This window comes from Protopterus annectens, chromosome 15.part0 (assembly GCF_019279795.1).
Source record: "Protopterus annectens isolate FY-2018-M chromosome 15.part0, PAN1.0, whole genome shotgun sequence".
Lineage (NCBI taxonomy): Eukaryota > Metazoa > Chordata > Ceratodontiformes > Protopteridae > Protopterus > Protopterus annectens.
Genome location: NC_056749.1, coordinates 566,496,624 through 566,511,474, shown reverse-complemented (window position 1 = coordinate 566,511,474; position 14,851 = coordinate 566,496,624). Strand labels below are relative to the sequence as shown.

The 14,851-nt window shown below is 37.0% G+C and overlaps 1 protein-coding gene across 1 annotated transcript in view; it reads right to left on the bottom strand.

The window, feature by feature from the left end:
• Window positions 1–13,728, bottom strand: part of LOC122789856 — a 764,503-nt gene extending 750,775 nt beyond the window's left edge. The window contains exon 1 of the mRNA XM_044057290.1: window positions 12,482–13,728. Within this exon, the coding sequence (XP_043913225.1) occupies window positions 12,482–13,728 (1,247 nt within the window). The remainder of the gene's footprint in view (window positions 1–12,481) is intronic.
• Between the last annotated feature and the right edge of the window lie 1,123 nt (window positions 13,729–14,851).

Below are 14,851 nucleotides of genomic sequence, written 5' to 3'. Positions count from 1 at the left end.
GGTCCAGTCATCAATTTGGACCAGTTGTCCCTATCTGGAAGGTTAAGCTTCATTGGTTTAAAATGTAGAGAGTTTGTGTTTGTTTGAAGTTAATAGAGGATGTGGGGAGGTTGAAATGTATTTAGTTTTTTGTTTGAAAATTTTCGTTACAGCACAAGGTCTTGAAAATGTGGTATAGTTTCAAACTGAGATGAGAAGAAACCACTGTATATTAAAAAAGCCTGCCAGATAGTGTGTACATGTAAAAAAATTGGAAATACACATTCAAAAGAACTGTCACATAATGGGGAGCAACAGCTTTCTATCATAAAGACTATTTTGTCCATATTATTTTGTAAAGTGAATGGCCTTACAGTCTTAGACAAAAAAGGAAAGCAACTGCAAATAGCAATGTTATCAGAAATACATTTGAATAGAAATGAGCATACAAATTTGGCAAAGAAAGGAGTTCAGGATGGATATTCAGTAGAATATCAGGGACAAAGAAAAAGGCGGAGTAATACTACTAATTGCTAGAGGGTCTCATATAGTAAAAGAAGAGGGGAAAAAGATCATAAATGTAGGTTTGTTATAGTAAGGGGCTATTGGCAAGGGAGGAGGATTACACTGGCATGCATTTATATTCCACCAAAAAATGATATTATGGGGTTTAAGAAAATGTTGGGAGAAACAGCTTTCAGCAGGAAATATTACTCACAGGTGGAGACTAGAACTTGATTTGCAATAGTGAAGATGTATCAGGGAACCTAGAAGGAACAATATAACACTAGAGGGTAGGTCTCTGAAGAAAGACAAGAATTCATTAGTAGGAATGCAGACAGAATTTATATATAATTCTCCAAGGTACAATACCTGGGCAAGACTGAATAAAAATTATATTTCACAGGAGCAGGTGCATTTAATTGACAGCTTCAATACACATCCAGTAACTATTTCAGATTATTCACTGATAAACGTTAACATAAAAATACATGATAATGAAGTAAAAAAAAATAAACTCAATTTCATACTTACTTAATAAAAACAGAGGAATTTAAGGAATGGTTAGTGGAAATTGAGAGTCATTAGGAAACAATGATTTCTTTAGAAGGGATAGCTACTGAGTGGATAAAATGAAAATGGAGTTTAAAAATAAGGTATAAATAGAAAAGAAAGATATGGTTAAGAAGTAATAGAGAATCATTTAGAGGGGCTGACAAAGGTTAACATATTGCAGAATAAGTGAAATTTCATAGAACAAGAAGAAGAGAGGACCAGTTGCAAACTGCTAAAGGAAAAATAAGTGAGTACTTGGATAATATGCATGAGTTTAGACTGATTTTTATATGCAAGTATTTTTCATAACTCCACAGCACAAAAAATGTTAGTGCAATGACTTAGGCAATAGAAAGTAGAAAGGGTTGTCACCGAAGGTACGGATCCTATGACAAGAAAAATAACTACAGATACTATAGAGGTATTAGAGCTATTTTGGAAATGTTATATAATGAAGAAAAATGAGAAAACCAAGAAAAAGCACAAATGGAAATATTTGTGGAATATTTAATTATGTCAAATTTAGAGGACGGTTAGGCTCAACAGCTAATAGTGAAAATAGGAGGAAAACAGATAAAAATTGTGATTATATGGTCAGTCTGCAGGGAAGCATCCAGGAACAGATGGTATTCATGTGGAAGTTTGAAAGTTAGGAGGGAAGTCATAAAAATGTAGAAGGTTTTGGTTAATAGTATTTTAAAAGGAGGGGAAGCACCAGAATCTTGAAGGAAAGCTGTGGTAGCTATATTACCCAAACAAGGTAAAGATCCTTCAGACGCAGCTTCATATAGACCCATGTCAATTTAAAACCTTAATTCTAAAGTGTATATGTCTATACTGGCAAAGAGATTGGCAAAAGTGTTGCAAAAATTGAAAGATATGGATCAGTGTCATTTAATGAAAAGGAGGCAAGCATTTGACAACATAAATAGAGCAATGATGTTTCAGGCAGAATGTAAGAAAGTACCACTGCTGTTGGTGAGTCTTCATGCAGAGTAAGCACTGGAGAGAATAAGCTGAGATTTTATGAGTAGGGCACTAGAAGCATTTGCATTACCTGTTACAATGACAGTGTTAATTAGGAGGATATATGAAAGATCAGATGCAAGAATTAAGGGGTTCCTCTCTGATAAATGTCTGAAAAGAGGAACTAGGGAGGGGTGTCCTTTTTAGCCTTTATTTGCTTTATATTTAGAGCTACTGGCAAAATAAGGGACTCAAAAATTCAAAGATTTAACTGGTATGGTTATCATGAAAAGTTGGCTTTATTTGCAGATGATATTATTTTCAACATCATAAATCCAGAAAAGGACATTTCAGTATTGTATTTTGAGATAGTTCCAATTCTTTCCAGGATATAAAATAAAGATAAAACAAAGGCAATAGCAGTAAATTATGTACCCACATATACATTTGTTCATCAATATCCATATTTACGGGACATGATAAAATGAAGTATTTAGGTATATGAATTAAAAAAAAGGATTGTTATTGCAGCTAAAGTACATGTGGGAAGAGACTTAAAAAAAATGGAAACTCTTGATTATGGATATAGATAGTATTATACAAGTAGTGAAAAAAGTTTTTAGCCCCTTTAGTTTTATATACATGTTAGCCAGACATATTTTTATCAACCAGAGAAGACATGGACACATTCCATACTTCTTTGTTGTCACAACACCGTTCCTCTCTTGACACACCAGTGGTTTCTCTAACAGATTTTTAATATTAAATTTGTTTTTATATGAAAGAGTGGGCTGGCTCACCCATACTTTCTTCATCTCATCATGGTGCTGAAAAATAAACCAGTTCTTACATATAACCTGCTCAATGTCCTTAGCATCCCTGGTATAAAATAACACCATGTTGGCATTGGTGTCAAAATTGGATTCAGAATGGGTTATCATGGCACCTTGGAAACCAAATTTAATAATTGGTGCATAGGAGCCTGCAGCCATTCTATTGTCCAAAGTCTCATCATGAAGGGAAGACAAGACCAGGTCAGGATAACCACATTCGCAGAACATGTCCAACACCACAAACTATCTTAGACAATGTAAATCATCAGAAGTTAGTCTGGACACACAGGTCAGTTGGATCTTTACGATCCTCTTTTTTGTACAACTATTTGAGGGTCCTGAATCCGGTGATACCAGAAATTTTTGGTATCCCTAAGATCCGTTTGGATTTATATGACCCACCATCGAGACCCATTGTGGCGGCCAGAGGGTCATGTACAGAGCCCTTGGCCAAATATATTATCATTTAAAGAACATTTTGGTGGGCCATAGACATATTGCGAAAGATTCATGAGACCTAGTAGACAAATTATGTGACATCGATAACATCCACAATTGTGTTTTTGCAACATGTGACATTAAGAGTCTCTTTTCAGTGATTCCCCATGAACTGTGTCTGACATGGTTTTCAAGGATTATTAGCAGATTTGGTCCTGTACCAGCTGCGGAAGTAGAGTTGCTTAGTAGCTTTATGGAGACAGTACTTGTCATTTGATGGCGAGTTCTTTAAGCAAAAAAGTGGGAGTAATGATGGGGGCCACATGTGGCCCCATTTATGCAAACACTGTGTTGTTAAAATGGGAATTGGATACGGTGTTCAAACTCCCCCTATATGGGAACTGTATAACCTATATCCATTTTTAGATGACTTGCTGATCATTTGGAGGTGGTCACAACAGCAGTTTTCAGATTTAGTATTGGAATTGGAGGGTACCACCAACTTTCTACATTTTACGACGAAGGTTGATCATTACAAAATTAACTATCTGGACATTGAATTGGCATGATCAAGTGTTTGATGGGATGGAAAGTAGGATTCATAGGAAATCCACCTATTGTAATTCCTATTTGTTTTTTTCCAATTGTCATCCCTTTTTCAAAAAAAAAAAAGGGGGGGGGAATAGTAAAGAACCAACTGATCTGTGTGTTCAGACTAATGTCCAATGATTCACACTAAGGGAGTTTGCAGTGTCGGACATGTTCCACGAATGTGGCTATCCTGACCTGGTCTTGTCTCCCCTTCATGATGAGATTTTGGCTAATAGAATGGCTGGAGGCTCCTATGCACCAATTATTAAATTTGGCTTACAAGGTGCCTTGACAACCCATTCTGAATCCAATTTTGACACCAGTGCCAACATGGTACTATTTTACACCATGGATGCTAAGGACATTGAGCAGGTTATACATAAGAATTGATTTATTTTTCAGCATCATAAGACAAAGAATGTATGGGTGAGCCAGCCCACGTTTTTCACATAAAACAAATTTAATATTAAAAATCTATTAGAGGAACCACTAGTGTGTCAAGAGAGGAATGGTGTTGTGACAATAAAGAAGTGTGAAAGGTGAAAATAGTGTAGGTTTATTAAAACTGAATACACGGGGCAGATTTACAAAATAATTGGTAAAAGCTCGAGAGGCAGAAGGTTTAATTGCCTGTCAGAGAGTGGTTTACCTGGCTTGATATGCCACCTGTTCAGTGTTCTATGTAGGGAACACTGATAATGGCTTGAATCCTAGAATATATCAACACAATTAAGATATCCAAAAGAATGACAGTAAAAGTGCTTTAGCTAAGCATTCCATTTTGTGTGTTAATTTTCAGTTCTTTGTTTTCTCTATGATTGAACAGATCAATGAGGGAGCATTTGTGGGTGATTGGCAGGCAAGACTTTTGAATTGTGAATTATTTTGCAACTAAAGTTGGATGCCAGTAAATCCACTGGCCTGAATGAGAACATTTCAATTTTTAGTGACTTAAAGTTACAATCCAGTAAACTTTTGACACTGTAGGTCAGGGGTTATGAGTTCAAATCTCATCAGCCTGTTTTACTTTTTCAGTTGACTTTATTGCCACTGGGTAAAATCTTACTGTTGTCCATATTATTTGTCCTTGGAGCCTCTTTTACTATTGGTCCATTTTACCATTCTGAACATTTGTTTGGGTAAGATGTAACCGATGGCATTTACGTACTGTCCATCTGTACATTAGTTTTTGTCAGTGCTACCATTGGTTGAATTGCCAAAGTTGCTTTTTCTCATTAGTTATCACATGTACTGTGATCATTGGTTATATTACTGCTAGTAGATTTTAATATGGTGTATGTACTCCTTATTTGAAAATTAGTTTTGATTGGCTATTTCTGAGGGGTGAGTGAAAGCCTGTTTTGAGCTTACTGTGTCAGTAGCTAGCAGTTCTGAAGATGTCACATTAACAGATGAAAGCGCTCCGCCATTTAGCTTATATTTGGTAGCATTTCTAAAGTGTTTCAATGGAATTAAAGGGACTTATGTACATGGAAACTACTTGCCATGTACTAAGTTGATTTGTATTTGGTATCTGGGTTTGGTTCTTTCTTTGCTAGAATTAAATGATGGAAGCAGCTGTAGCTCCACCATGAATTAACAGCCACCTCAAATGTACAAAATACATTTAGGCATAATTAGGAAAAAAAAAATTAAATAGCATCAACCAAATTACCACCTTGATAATCGATCAGAGAGTAGCTAAAATGTTCCAGTAGTAGTCAACCAATCATGACATGACCAATTGCACTGTGTATAAAAGCAAATCACCCTTTTTGTTGTATGGGACTACAGATCTTTTGTTTTCAGACCAGTGGTGGTATCTTATAAGCACAGCATATCCTAAGATACAACAGCTGGTCACTTCAGTTTGTCCGCCCTGGCCCACAATCAAAGAACTTTCAATGGGATTACATTTGCTAGTAAATCTCAGAGCTCTGCAATATCCTTTTAGAATGTATTACAGTGGAGCAAACAATACAGCCACATGATTGGAGGAGCTCAGTGTCTTCTAATGGTCTACATTTGTGTTAGGAGACTATTTGACTGACTCATACACTGTGATGCCAATTGAACATTTGTGGTATACAAGTCCATCAAAAACTGCAATGCAGAAAAGTGACTCTCAATCATGTGACATGCAGAGCATTCTACATAATCTGTAGCTCTTGGCTGGTAAGAATGTATTGATACTGCTTGCACTAATTGGTGTATAAAATTAGTGATTTTATTGCTATAATTAGTTTACTGGTTCTTGCTAGTGGTAGAAGGTTACCATGGTAGTTGTTTTTTTTAAATGAACTTTAACTACTCAGTTAGAAAGTACTCACCCAAACATTATTTTAAATCCAAATTCCAAGCAGTTAGTTGCCCTTGCCCCAAAGTTACTTCTGTAAGCATCACAGACCAGCACTTCCCCACAACTTTTCTAGTCAGACTAATTGAGATGGTTATCTTGAAACAGTGAAAGAATTTTCTCAAACTGGATAACACAGTGTGTGAGATATGTACACTATAGTATCCTTGGAGGCAAAAATCACACCTCTTCCAGGCCATCAAAATAATCATAAACCAGCATATCTCAAGGATCTAAAGATAAGCTTTCCCAAGTCTCTAAGACCTCCAAAACACAACACAGGAAGAAAGCACACACAAGCAAATTAAGCCTACCTCCTCACATAACACAAGGAATCCCAAAGCCAGATACTCAACCTGTAAGACAGGCATCAACCCAACCAAATATTCCTGTTATAGGTGACTCCACTGTAAGACAGAGAGCCTCTTACCATTCTGAACAAGGAAAGTGCAACATTTAGTTGCTTGTCTGGTGCCAGGATCTGTCAGACCATGCCTGCACTCGAGCCCTTAAACAACAAGTACCAGTATGACTGTCATAGCTCATGTTGGTGCCAATGACTTGAGGTGTACCTCCCTGGAATATATGAAGAAAGACATGATGGACTATGTCCAAGGCAGGTAATAAGCCTAGCAGTGACCAGAACTCTACCTTTTCCAAGGATGATGCCAAGAAATGAGCAAAAAAAATGAACTTCAACAATTGGCTTTGTTTTTGGTGTCATTCAACAGTGGACAATATTTGTCATCCTGGTAGGATATGATCAACAGACAATGCTGCTGCACCAGGGATAGTCTGCATCTGTCCCCTATAGGATTTTGATTACTGGCAAAGACACAATGACACTTTAGGCCACACCAACCTGATAAATCTACCAATATAATGAAACAAGCAAAGAAATATATACAGGTGCTACTGATCAGTGTTAGAAACCTAAAAAAGAACCTTCACTCCTACAAGCTCTTCTTAGCTTGGAAGACATTAACATATGTAGTGACTGAGGCAGGAAACAGTGGAGAACACTCTGGCTGTGCAAGGCTATAGCACCTTCTGCATGTTTGGACCAGTTGCTGCACAGGAGGGGGGAAAAAGGTGGAGGTGTCTCAGTCTTCAGCCGTAAGAGACTAACATCAAGGCTGGTAAATCAGCATAATGCACTACAGCTTCTTTATATTCAAATAACCATCAGATAGGTCCCATACCATATACTGGCTAGCTATAGAACTGCTCCCATGACACAGGAAAGTCACAACACCTATGTACAAGAACTAGAAACACTCAGTATTAAACCCAATACTATCTTCCTAGGTGATCTAAACTATCCCACTATAGACTGGAAAACATTTACCACCAGCAGTGCACAAACACAGAGATTTCTGCACTTTGTCAAGTCAGATGCCCTGGAACAGAGTACCCACTACGGGATATAAAATATTGGCTCTTGTCCTAATATGGGATTATCTTGCACCATCCCTTGCATATCTTCATCATTTGTACGGCTGACCATAAAGCAATCTACTTTGAAATACAACTAAAACCAGAGATCCCTTCCACCCAAGGTAGCTATAGAAATGCATTTAAGACAAGCACCTACTTCTAAGTGAGACATTGGCAAACTTCAAATCCCCACCAAACCCAGTTAACTCCACTGAATATGCAGAAATGTACATCACCCCCACTATAACAGCATGTAAACAGCTGCACAGACACAGCTGTTACCCCCCCCCCCATAGGAACAAGTGCAGGGCAAACCTCTGAAACAAAACCCACATGGTGAAACTATACTGTCAACAAGCTCTACAGTAAAGGAAACGAATTTTGACCAAAAGTAAGAAAAGTAATTCCCAGAATGTTAGAGCCCTTGCCACTGAAATAAGCAACTCATGAACTTAATATCCAACCAAGCCAATTTGAAGCTAACGTAGCTACCCAAGCCAAAGACAATCACAAGGCATTTTTTAGTTATGCTCAATCTCAAAATAGCAATGCATTGAGCTGATAATAAATTATGTTATCCACACAGAAGCTGAAGATATAGATATCCCACTGGCCAATAAATTTAGCTCTAACTTCACCAGTGTCTCCCCTCTGTCCTCAAGATACACCTGAAACTGGCTCCCCTCCATCTATCACACAAGACCAGAAAGTGCTATCAAAAACAAAAAATACTGCATTGCTGGGTCCTGACAATATCCCTGGATTCATTAAATAGCATGAAGCACAGCCCTTACAACACTGTTCAGTCTCAGCCACCATACAAATTTTTTAACAAGTGGATGGAAGACCATTACAGCCCTGCATAAGGGAGGACCTTCCACAGACCCATACGTCTGACCAGTCTCATATGCAAAGCTATGGGAAAAACTTACTATAGAACTAATCAGTAAGGACATAGGGAATCTCCAACACTGGACATCTCAGTTTGGATTCATCAAGAAAAGGTCATGCTTACAAAACCTCCACATGGTTAAAGCTTTTGACGATTCTCCACTTTTGCAGAGTAGAAAGGCTAAATAAACTGGCAATAAACCACTATTTCACTCAATGGATTGCCAACTGGTTCACAGACAAGACATAGATAATCAAAATAGGGGACATTACCTCCAACATAGAGACCAGTGGAATCCTCCATGGTTCTGTGATGGGACCTCTCATGTTTGGCATTTACTTTTCTGAAGTAAAAGCCAATACCAAAAGACCATGTCTGACTATGTTTGCAGATAACTGCAAGCTAGAAACAGTCATTGAATCCCTAAATTACAACGATCTTGCAGGACAATTTGTCCTACATAAATAACTGGTGCCAAAATCATGGACTGAAACTAAATGCCATAAAATGCATTATTGTATCCTTTGGGAAATCATCTATCCTAGGGAACTACCATATTGACAATATGTCCATAAAGTTTACCCAGTTTTTTGAGATTTGGGAACTTAAGTGGATAGTGAACTAACTTTTGACCAGCATGTGTCCATTGCTGTAAGAATGTCCTTCTATATGCACAGATTAGAAACAAAGGGATTGTGTCTAGATCTAGGGATGTCATTGTGCCCCTTTACTAAGCCTAAATTAGACCAATCATTGACTATAATGTCCGCTTTGACATGCATCTGTTCAGACACATGAAACAACTAGAAAACCCTCAGAGATATTGTACCAAAAGGATACAGGGCCTAAACAACATGTCCTACATGGACCAGCTCAAAGCCCTGTACTCTGTATTCTCGACTGCAAACAGGTGATCTGTGTCTGGCATATAAGGCATCTTCTTACCCATTACTGATGGATTTTACTGCACAGCAAGTAAAACAGCATCTGCAATACTCCGTTTAGGAATCAAAATCTCTCCTGCAACATCAACAGAATGGTTTGGAGAGACAGGTATATCTCTGTAGAGGGTACTGCTGCTCTGGAACAGGCTCCTTATCCACAAAAGAAAGTTCATCTCTGTCCATATTCAGGTGCAACTTATATCTATGGATGGGAATTTGGAAGGGCTCCGATGTGAACCTTGGAATGAAGCAATGCTTATTGCTTTTTTGATACTCACTTTCAAGTAATACAGTGTATTTCTCAACCAAACTGTTAGTTTTGTTGGTTTGAATACCTTACGCTCAACACTGAAGAAAGCATCATATTGCCGAAACCGGTCTGTTTTTTATTTTTACAATAAAAGTCTGATTATTCACTATCTTGTTTTGGGTTGCATATTCGACTGCTAAACTTTGCTGGCCATTTTTGTTTCTTCATTGAATACCTTATAAACAAGTTTTGGAGTTAGTGAAGTACCCAACTAATTAGTGGAAATTGGATACTAACATCTTAATAATGACTTTGGGGTACTCGAGGTACAATTTTCATTTTTCTGAGGGGGACTGGTTGTATGCTACATTTGTAGGTTCTTTGGTTCAATAATATACACCCTGGGGCACTACATAGACACTAGCTGTAGTTTTGGATATTTGTTCAACAAATTAGATGTTTGGTTGCCGATAGCTCATATGATTTGTGACTTCAAGATTTATGGTTGCTGAATACAGAATGAAGCCATTTTTGGATATATTTGGAGTGTCACTGAATTACAGCTGTAATGGCTCAAACTTCCTGTGAGCCATCAGCTTATTTTCTGACTGTGCACTTAGTTTATTTAACAGAAGACTACTCTTGGTCCAATTTAAATGCGAGATTCTACATTGTATATGGCTTGCTTACAGTGACAGCATTTAGTTTGTTTTCCAAATAGCATATGACTCCATTTTTGAATGCAAGAACCTTATAGTGGTGGAAAAAACATTTAGAGCAGGTATTGTAACAGAACGTTTGATTAAAAAAAAAAACTAAGTTGTGGGACTTATAGGGTTCTGGTCCAGGACTTTGATATTATATCATAATTCCAGACTTTGGTGAATCAGTGTTCTGATGTATATCTTTGCATTTGGTTTACTAGTCTACATAGGAAAACTGACATATTTTCAATCCAAACAAATGTTTTTTTGGATCAGTCTTAAATTTATATTAGAGGTGGTCCATTGAATATAGGCCATGGTAAAAATACTGTATACATTTTACTGAGAATTGGGGGTTTTTGGATGTTTTTGTTATTTCACATTGAATATTGTCCATTATATGCACCTGACATGACAAGGAACTATATGTACTACAGTGCTTCCACTGCTTATGTGTTCCTTTTTTTATGGTATATCCAGTACTACAATTGGATTATATTACTCAATATCTTTAGAGGTTCTCTGTATACTATAGCCATTATGTCTTGACATTTTATTTTTTCACCACAGGGTAGGGTGGTCTTTTGTCATTGTCAATATGGTGAAACCCTAGTACTTTTTAAACATATGTACAGATCTAATAATTGTTACAACTATGTATGGGGGATGTGCATTGAGAGTTGATTCTAATATGTGTAGCAACCATACATAATATAAGCAAGTTACAACTTCTGAATAGTATTTATACTGATGCATGGAGATGTTGAATCAGCTTTGGCACTAATACTTACTCAGAGCAGTAACTAAGGTCAGCTCTTCAATATATGATATCAGAAGTATTGGTGGTAAAAATTTGAGACAGTTTTGGCTTCATTATAAATATTTATACAAAAAATGTTTTGGGAGAGACGAAAGTTGGCCAGTATTTAAGGTGCTACACAAATACTTTTTGCTTATTAGGATGATCAGGGAAACATTCTCTCTCTTTCACATCCCTAAAAACTATGAATCCATTATAAATGGAGTTTATTTTAACCTGTAATGACCACAAGCTTAGTGTATTGTTGGAAGAGGTAGAAAATATTAGTCAATCTATTACTACTGACTTGGTGTTTCCACAATGGGAAAAGCTTTTTGTTAAGCAATTTCAATATGCTGAAAATAATGGAAAGAAGAGTTTTGATAGAAAATGTAAAAAATTCTCTAGAGACTTGAAACAATATGAAAATGGGGTTGTATATAGATGGTACAAGAGTGACAAGGGGAATTATAATGAAAATAATAAGTAACCAAAAGAAAAAATATAAAACAACCGGATGAATACAAAACGAGGTCCTTGTCAGCAGGAACGACTCAACAAGTTGTCCTAAACGCAATTTATTTATAACAGTCAACAAAGCGTTTTCACCACAGTGTTCTGTGGCTTCTTCAGAGGAGATATATTCTAAAAGGATGCATTCCATACATATAAAAGCATTCAGGAAGTGACATCTTCCAATTTCCTGACGGAAAACAAATTTTAAAAATTTACTTATTAAGCACAGGTGTCAAATCACCTCTATACCTACTATGGAACGACCCTGTATAAAAATTTTATATAAAAACATATACATAAAAACATATATGACAAAGAATATATATAAAAATATAATAAGTACACAAATAACCAGCTACCCTGGATAGAAATATATGCACCTGCAGTTACAAACTTCTACACTTATCCATTATTAATACAAAAAGTGTAAAAAATATATGTTGTCTAAACTTGGGACCATTGTAACTCAAACCTAATTAGGCTCCAAAAGTCCGACTATATTCATTTTCTACAGACGAAAGTAGATATTATATCTCTAATCCTATGGCATAACTCTACACATACAAGTGGAGTTATCAGCTACACCATTGTTTATAAGCATATTGCCGACATAGTGGCCTCCAATAACCGAGAGCCTATATTGCCCCGGTAGCCTATCTAAGATAACTTCTTAGTTTTAATACGGGGGCGATATTGCAGTTGTTATTCAAACCAGGATACCTGAACGCATCCAGGCGTAACTGCCATTCTAGTTCTCGGTTCTCCAGGATTAACGAAAAAGGGCCACCCCTAATCTTCAATGGTACCTGGTCAATGGCCATAAACTGGAAACTATGACCCGGGTTCAAACCTATGTGTTTTGCCAATGCATTATCACTCTTATCATTCCTGATGGCATACATATGTTCATACATTTGGTCCCGGACCCTACGGTCCGTTTTTCCAATGTAGAACGCTTGGCAACAATCACACATGGCTATGTATATAATAGATTTACTCTCACAATTTAGAGTGAAACGGATATGATACTTTTTGTCCCTGACAACAAATGTTTCACCTATTCTGACCCTATTACAAAACTTGCAAAAACTGCATTTAAACATGCCTCTCTTTTTATGGAATGTGTTTTGAGGCACGTCCCTTTGTAACAATTCCTTAAGGTTGTTTGATCTCTTAAAGATGAACCTAGGTTTACTACCTAATTTATCAGCCAAGAGGGCATTTGAAGAAATGAAATGCCAGTTTTTTCGTATTATGGCCAGAATCTCCTTAGAGTTTTTACTAAAAGTAGTAATAAAACTCAAAGAGAAGTCACATTCTACACTTGAAGTTATAAGTTTAACCATCTCACCATTGTTCAAATTAACCTCAATCGGTACTGCATTAGTAATAGAGTCAGGTTGTGTAAGATCTTGTTGGGGTAGTAAAGGTTTGTACAAACCATTAGTTCTCTTGTTGGTGACTTCCCCAATCAAGTCTAATAACAGCTGGTCAGGGTACCCTCGATTGTTAAACATTTCCCTCAATAATTCACATTCTTTAGTGAAATCAGTCATTGTACTGCACATTCTTCCTGCCCTCACCAGTTGTCCTTTTACAATAGACCGTTTCTGTTGGTACGGATGGAAACTGGAGAAGTGCAGGAAAGAATTGCAGTATGTAGGTTTTCTAAACACTGTTGACGTCAATCCACCACTAGTAGGGTCCTTTACTAACTTGACGTCAAGGTAGTCAATCTCATTTGTTGAAAATTTGAATGTGAATTTTAAGAACTCAGTTGTTGAATTCATAGTTTCAACAAGGCCTGCAGCCTCCAATTCAGAGCCCCTGAACAATATAAAAATATCGTCCAGGAACCTGGTGTAATAAATAACAGGTTCCAGCAAGCCAGGGATCTTATTTAGTATATTGGCCTCCCAGTAACCCATAACGTAGTTAGCTACCCCAGCCCCACAAGGGGAGCCCATCGCTACACCACGTTTTTGAAGAAAAAATTCACCATTAAAGGTGAAATAATTGGAAGTCAAAATGATGTCAAGTAATTCCGTTACTAAGTCTACTTCCAATCTCGAGGCCCCAAAGTCCTGTAGCATAGAACCTATCCACTCTACCGCTTCCTGATGCGGTATAGAAGTGTATAGGTCTACCACATCAATGGTTAAAAAGTTATTTTCACCATTGGGTGGTATACCACTAATGTTACCAAGAAAAGTCCAAGAGTCCTTACAAATACTAGTGATGGCTTTGATGTATTTATCCAATATGTTTGTAATAAGTTTTGAACAGGGATACGTAATAGACGACCTCCCATCAATCAAGGCCCTCATATGGGGGTTATTGATGTTCTTATGAATCTTAGGGATTCCAAACATGACAGGAATTTTAGGACAGTTTATGTCAATGTAGTTATACAAATCTATATCAATTTTTCCTGCCAGGAATAAATCCCTAAAATAACCCCTTATTCTATGAGTTTGGCCATTCACCTCACTCTTGGAAGACTTTGTATAAGCATTAGTGTTCAACACGCTAGCCATCTTCTCATTATATGTGAGGTTGTCTAATAACACCAACCCCCCACCTTTATCAGGTTTTATTAAGCGTACAGGTAACCGACAAAACTCGTCTAATAACATAAGTTGTTCCTTAGAAATGTTAGATTCACCTTTGTTTTCCCTGTCCTTATAATTACTGGCGAGGTACCTAAAGTCCACTTCACAAATGTTTTCAAAAAGTTGTAATGCTACATGTAGTGGTGGGTTGAACACACACTGGCCAGTTTCAAGGCAGAGAGTCCATCAACGCCCCCACCAGTATTTAGGTTAACCACATCATTTTGTTGGTTAAACACTAATTTTAAGTTCATTTTCCTCACAAAACATTTCAGTTCTATAATTTCTTTAGAAATACTTCCAGATCTACTTGGGACAAATGAGTTACCAAAAGCTAATAATTCAATTAGTTGCTCATCAAGAATGATGTCAGAAAAATTATAAATCTTAAAGTCCCTATTTCTGTTTGTAAGTATAACAGGGCATTCATGTACAATAGGTGAGGAGGGTGAACTAGGTGTCAAAGACCTATTAGTGT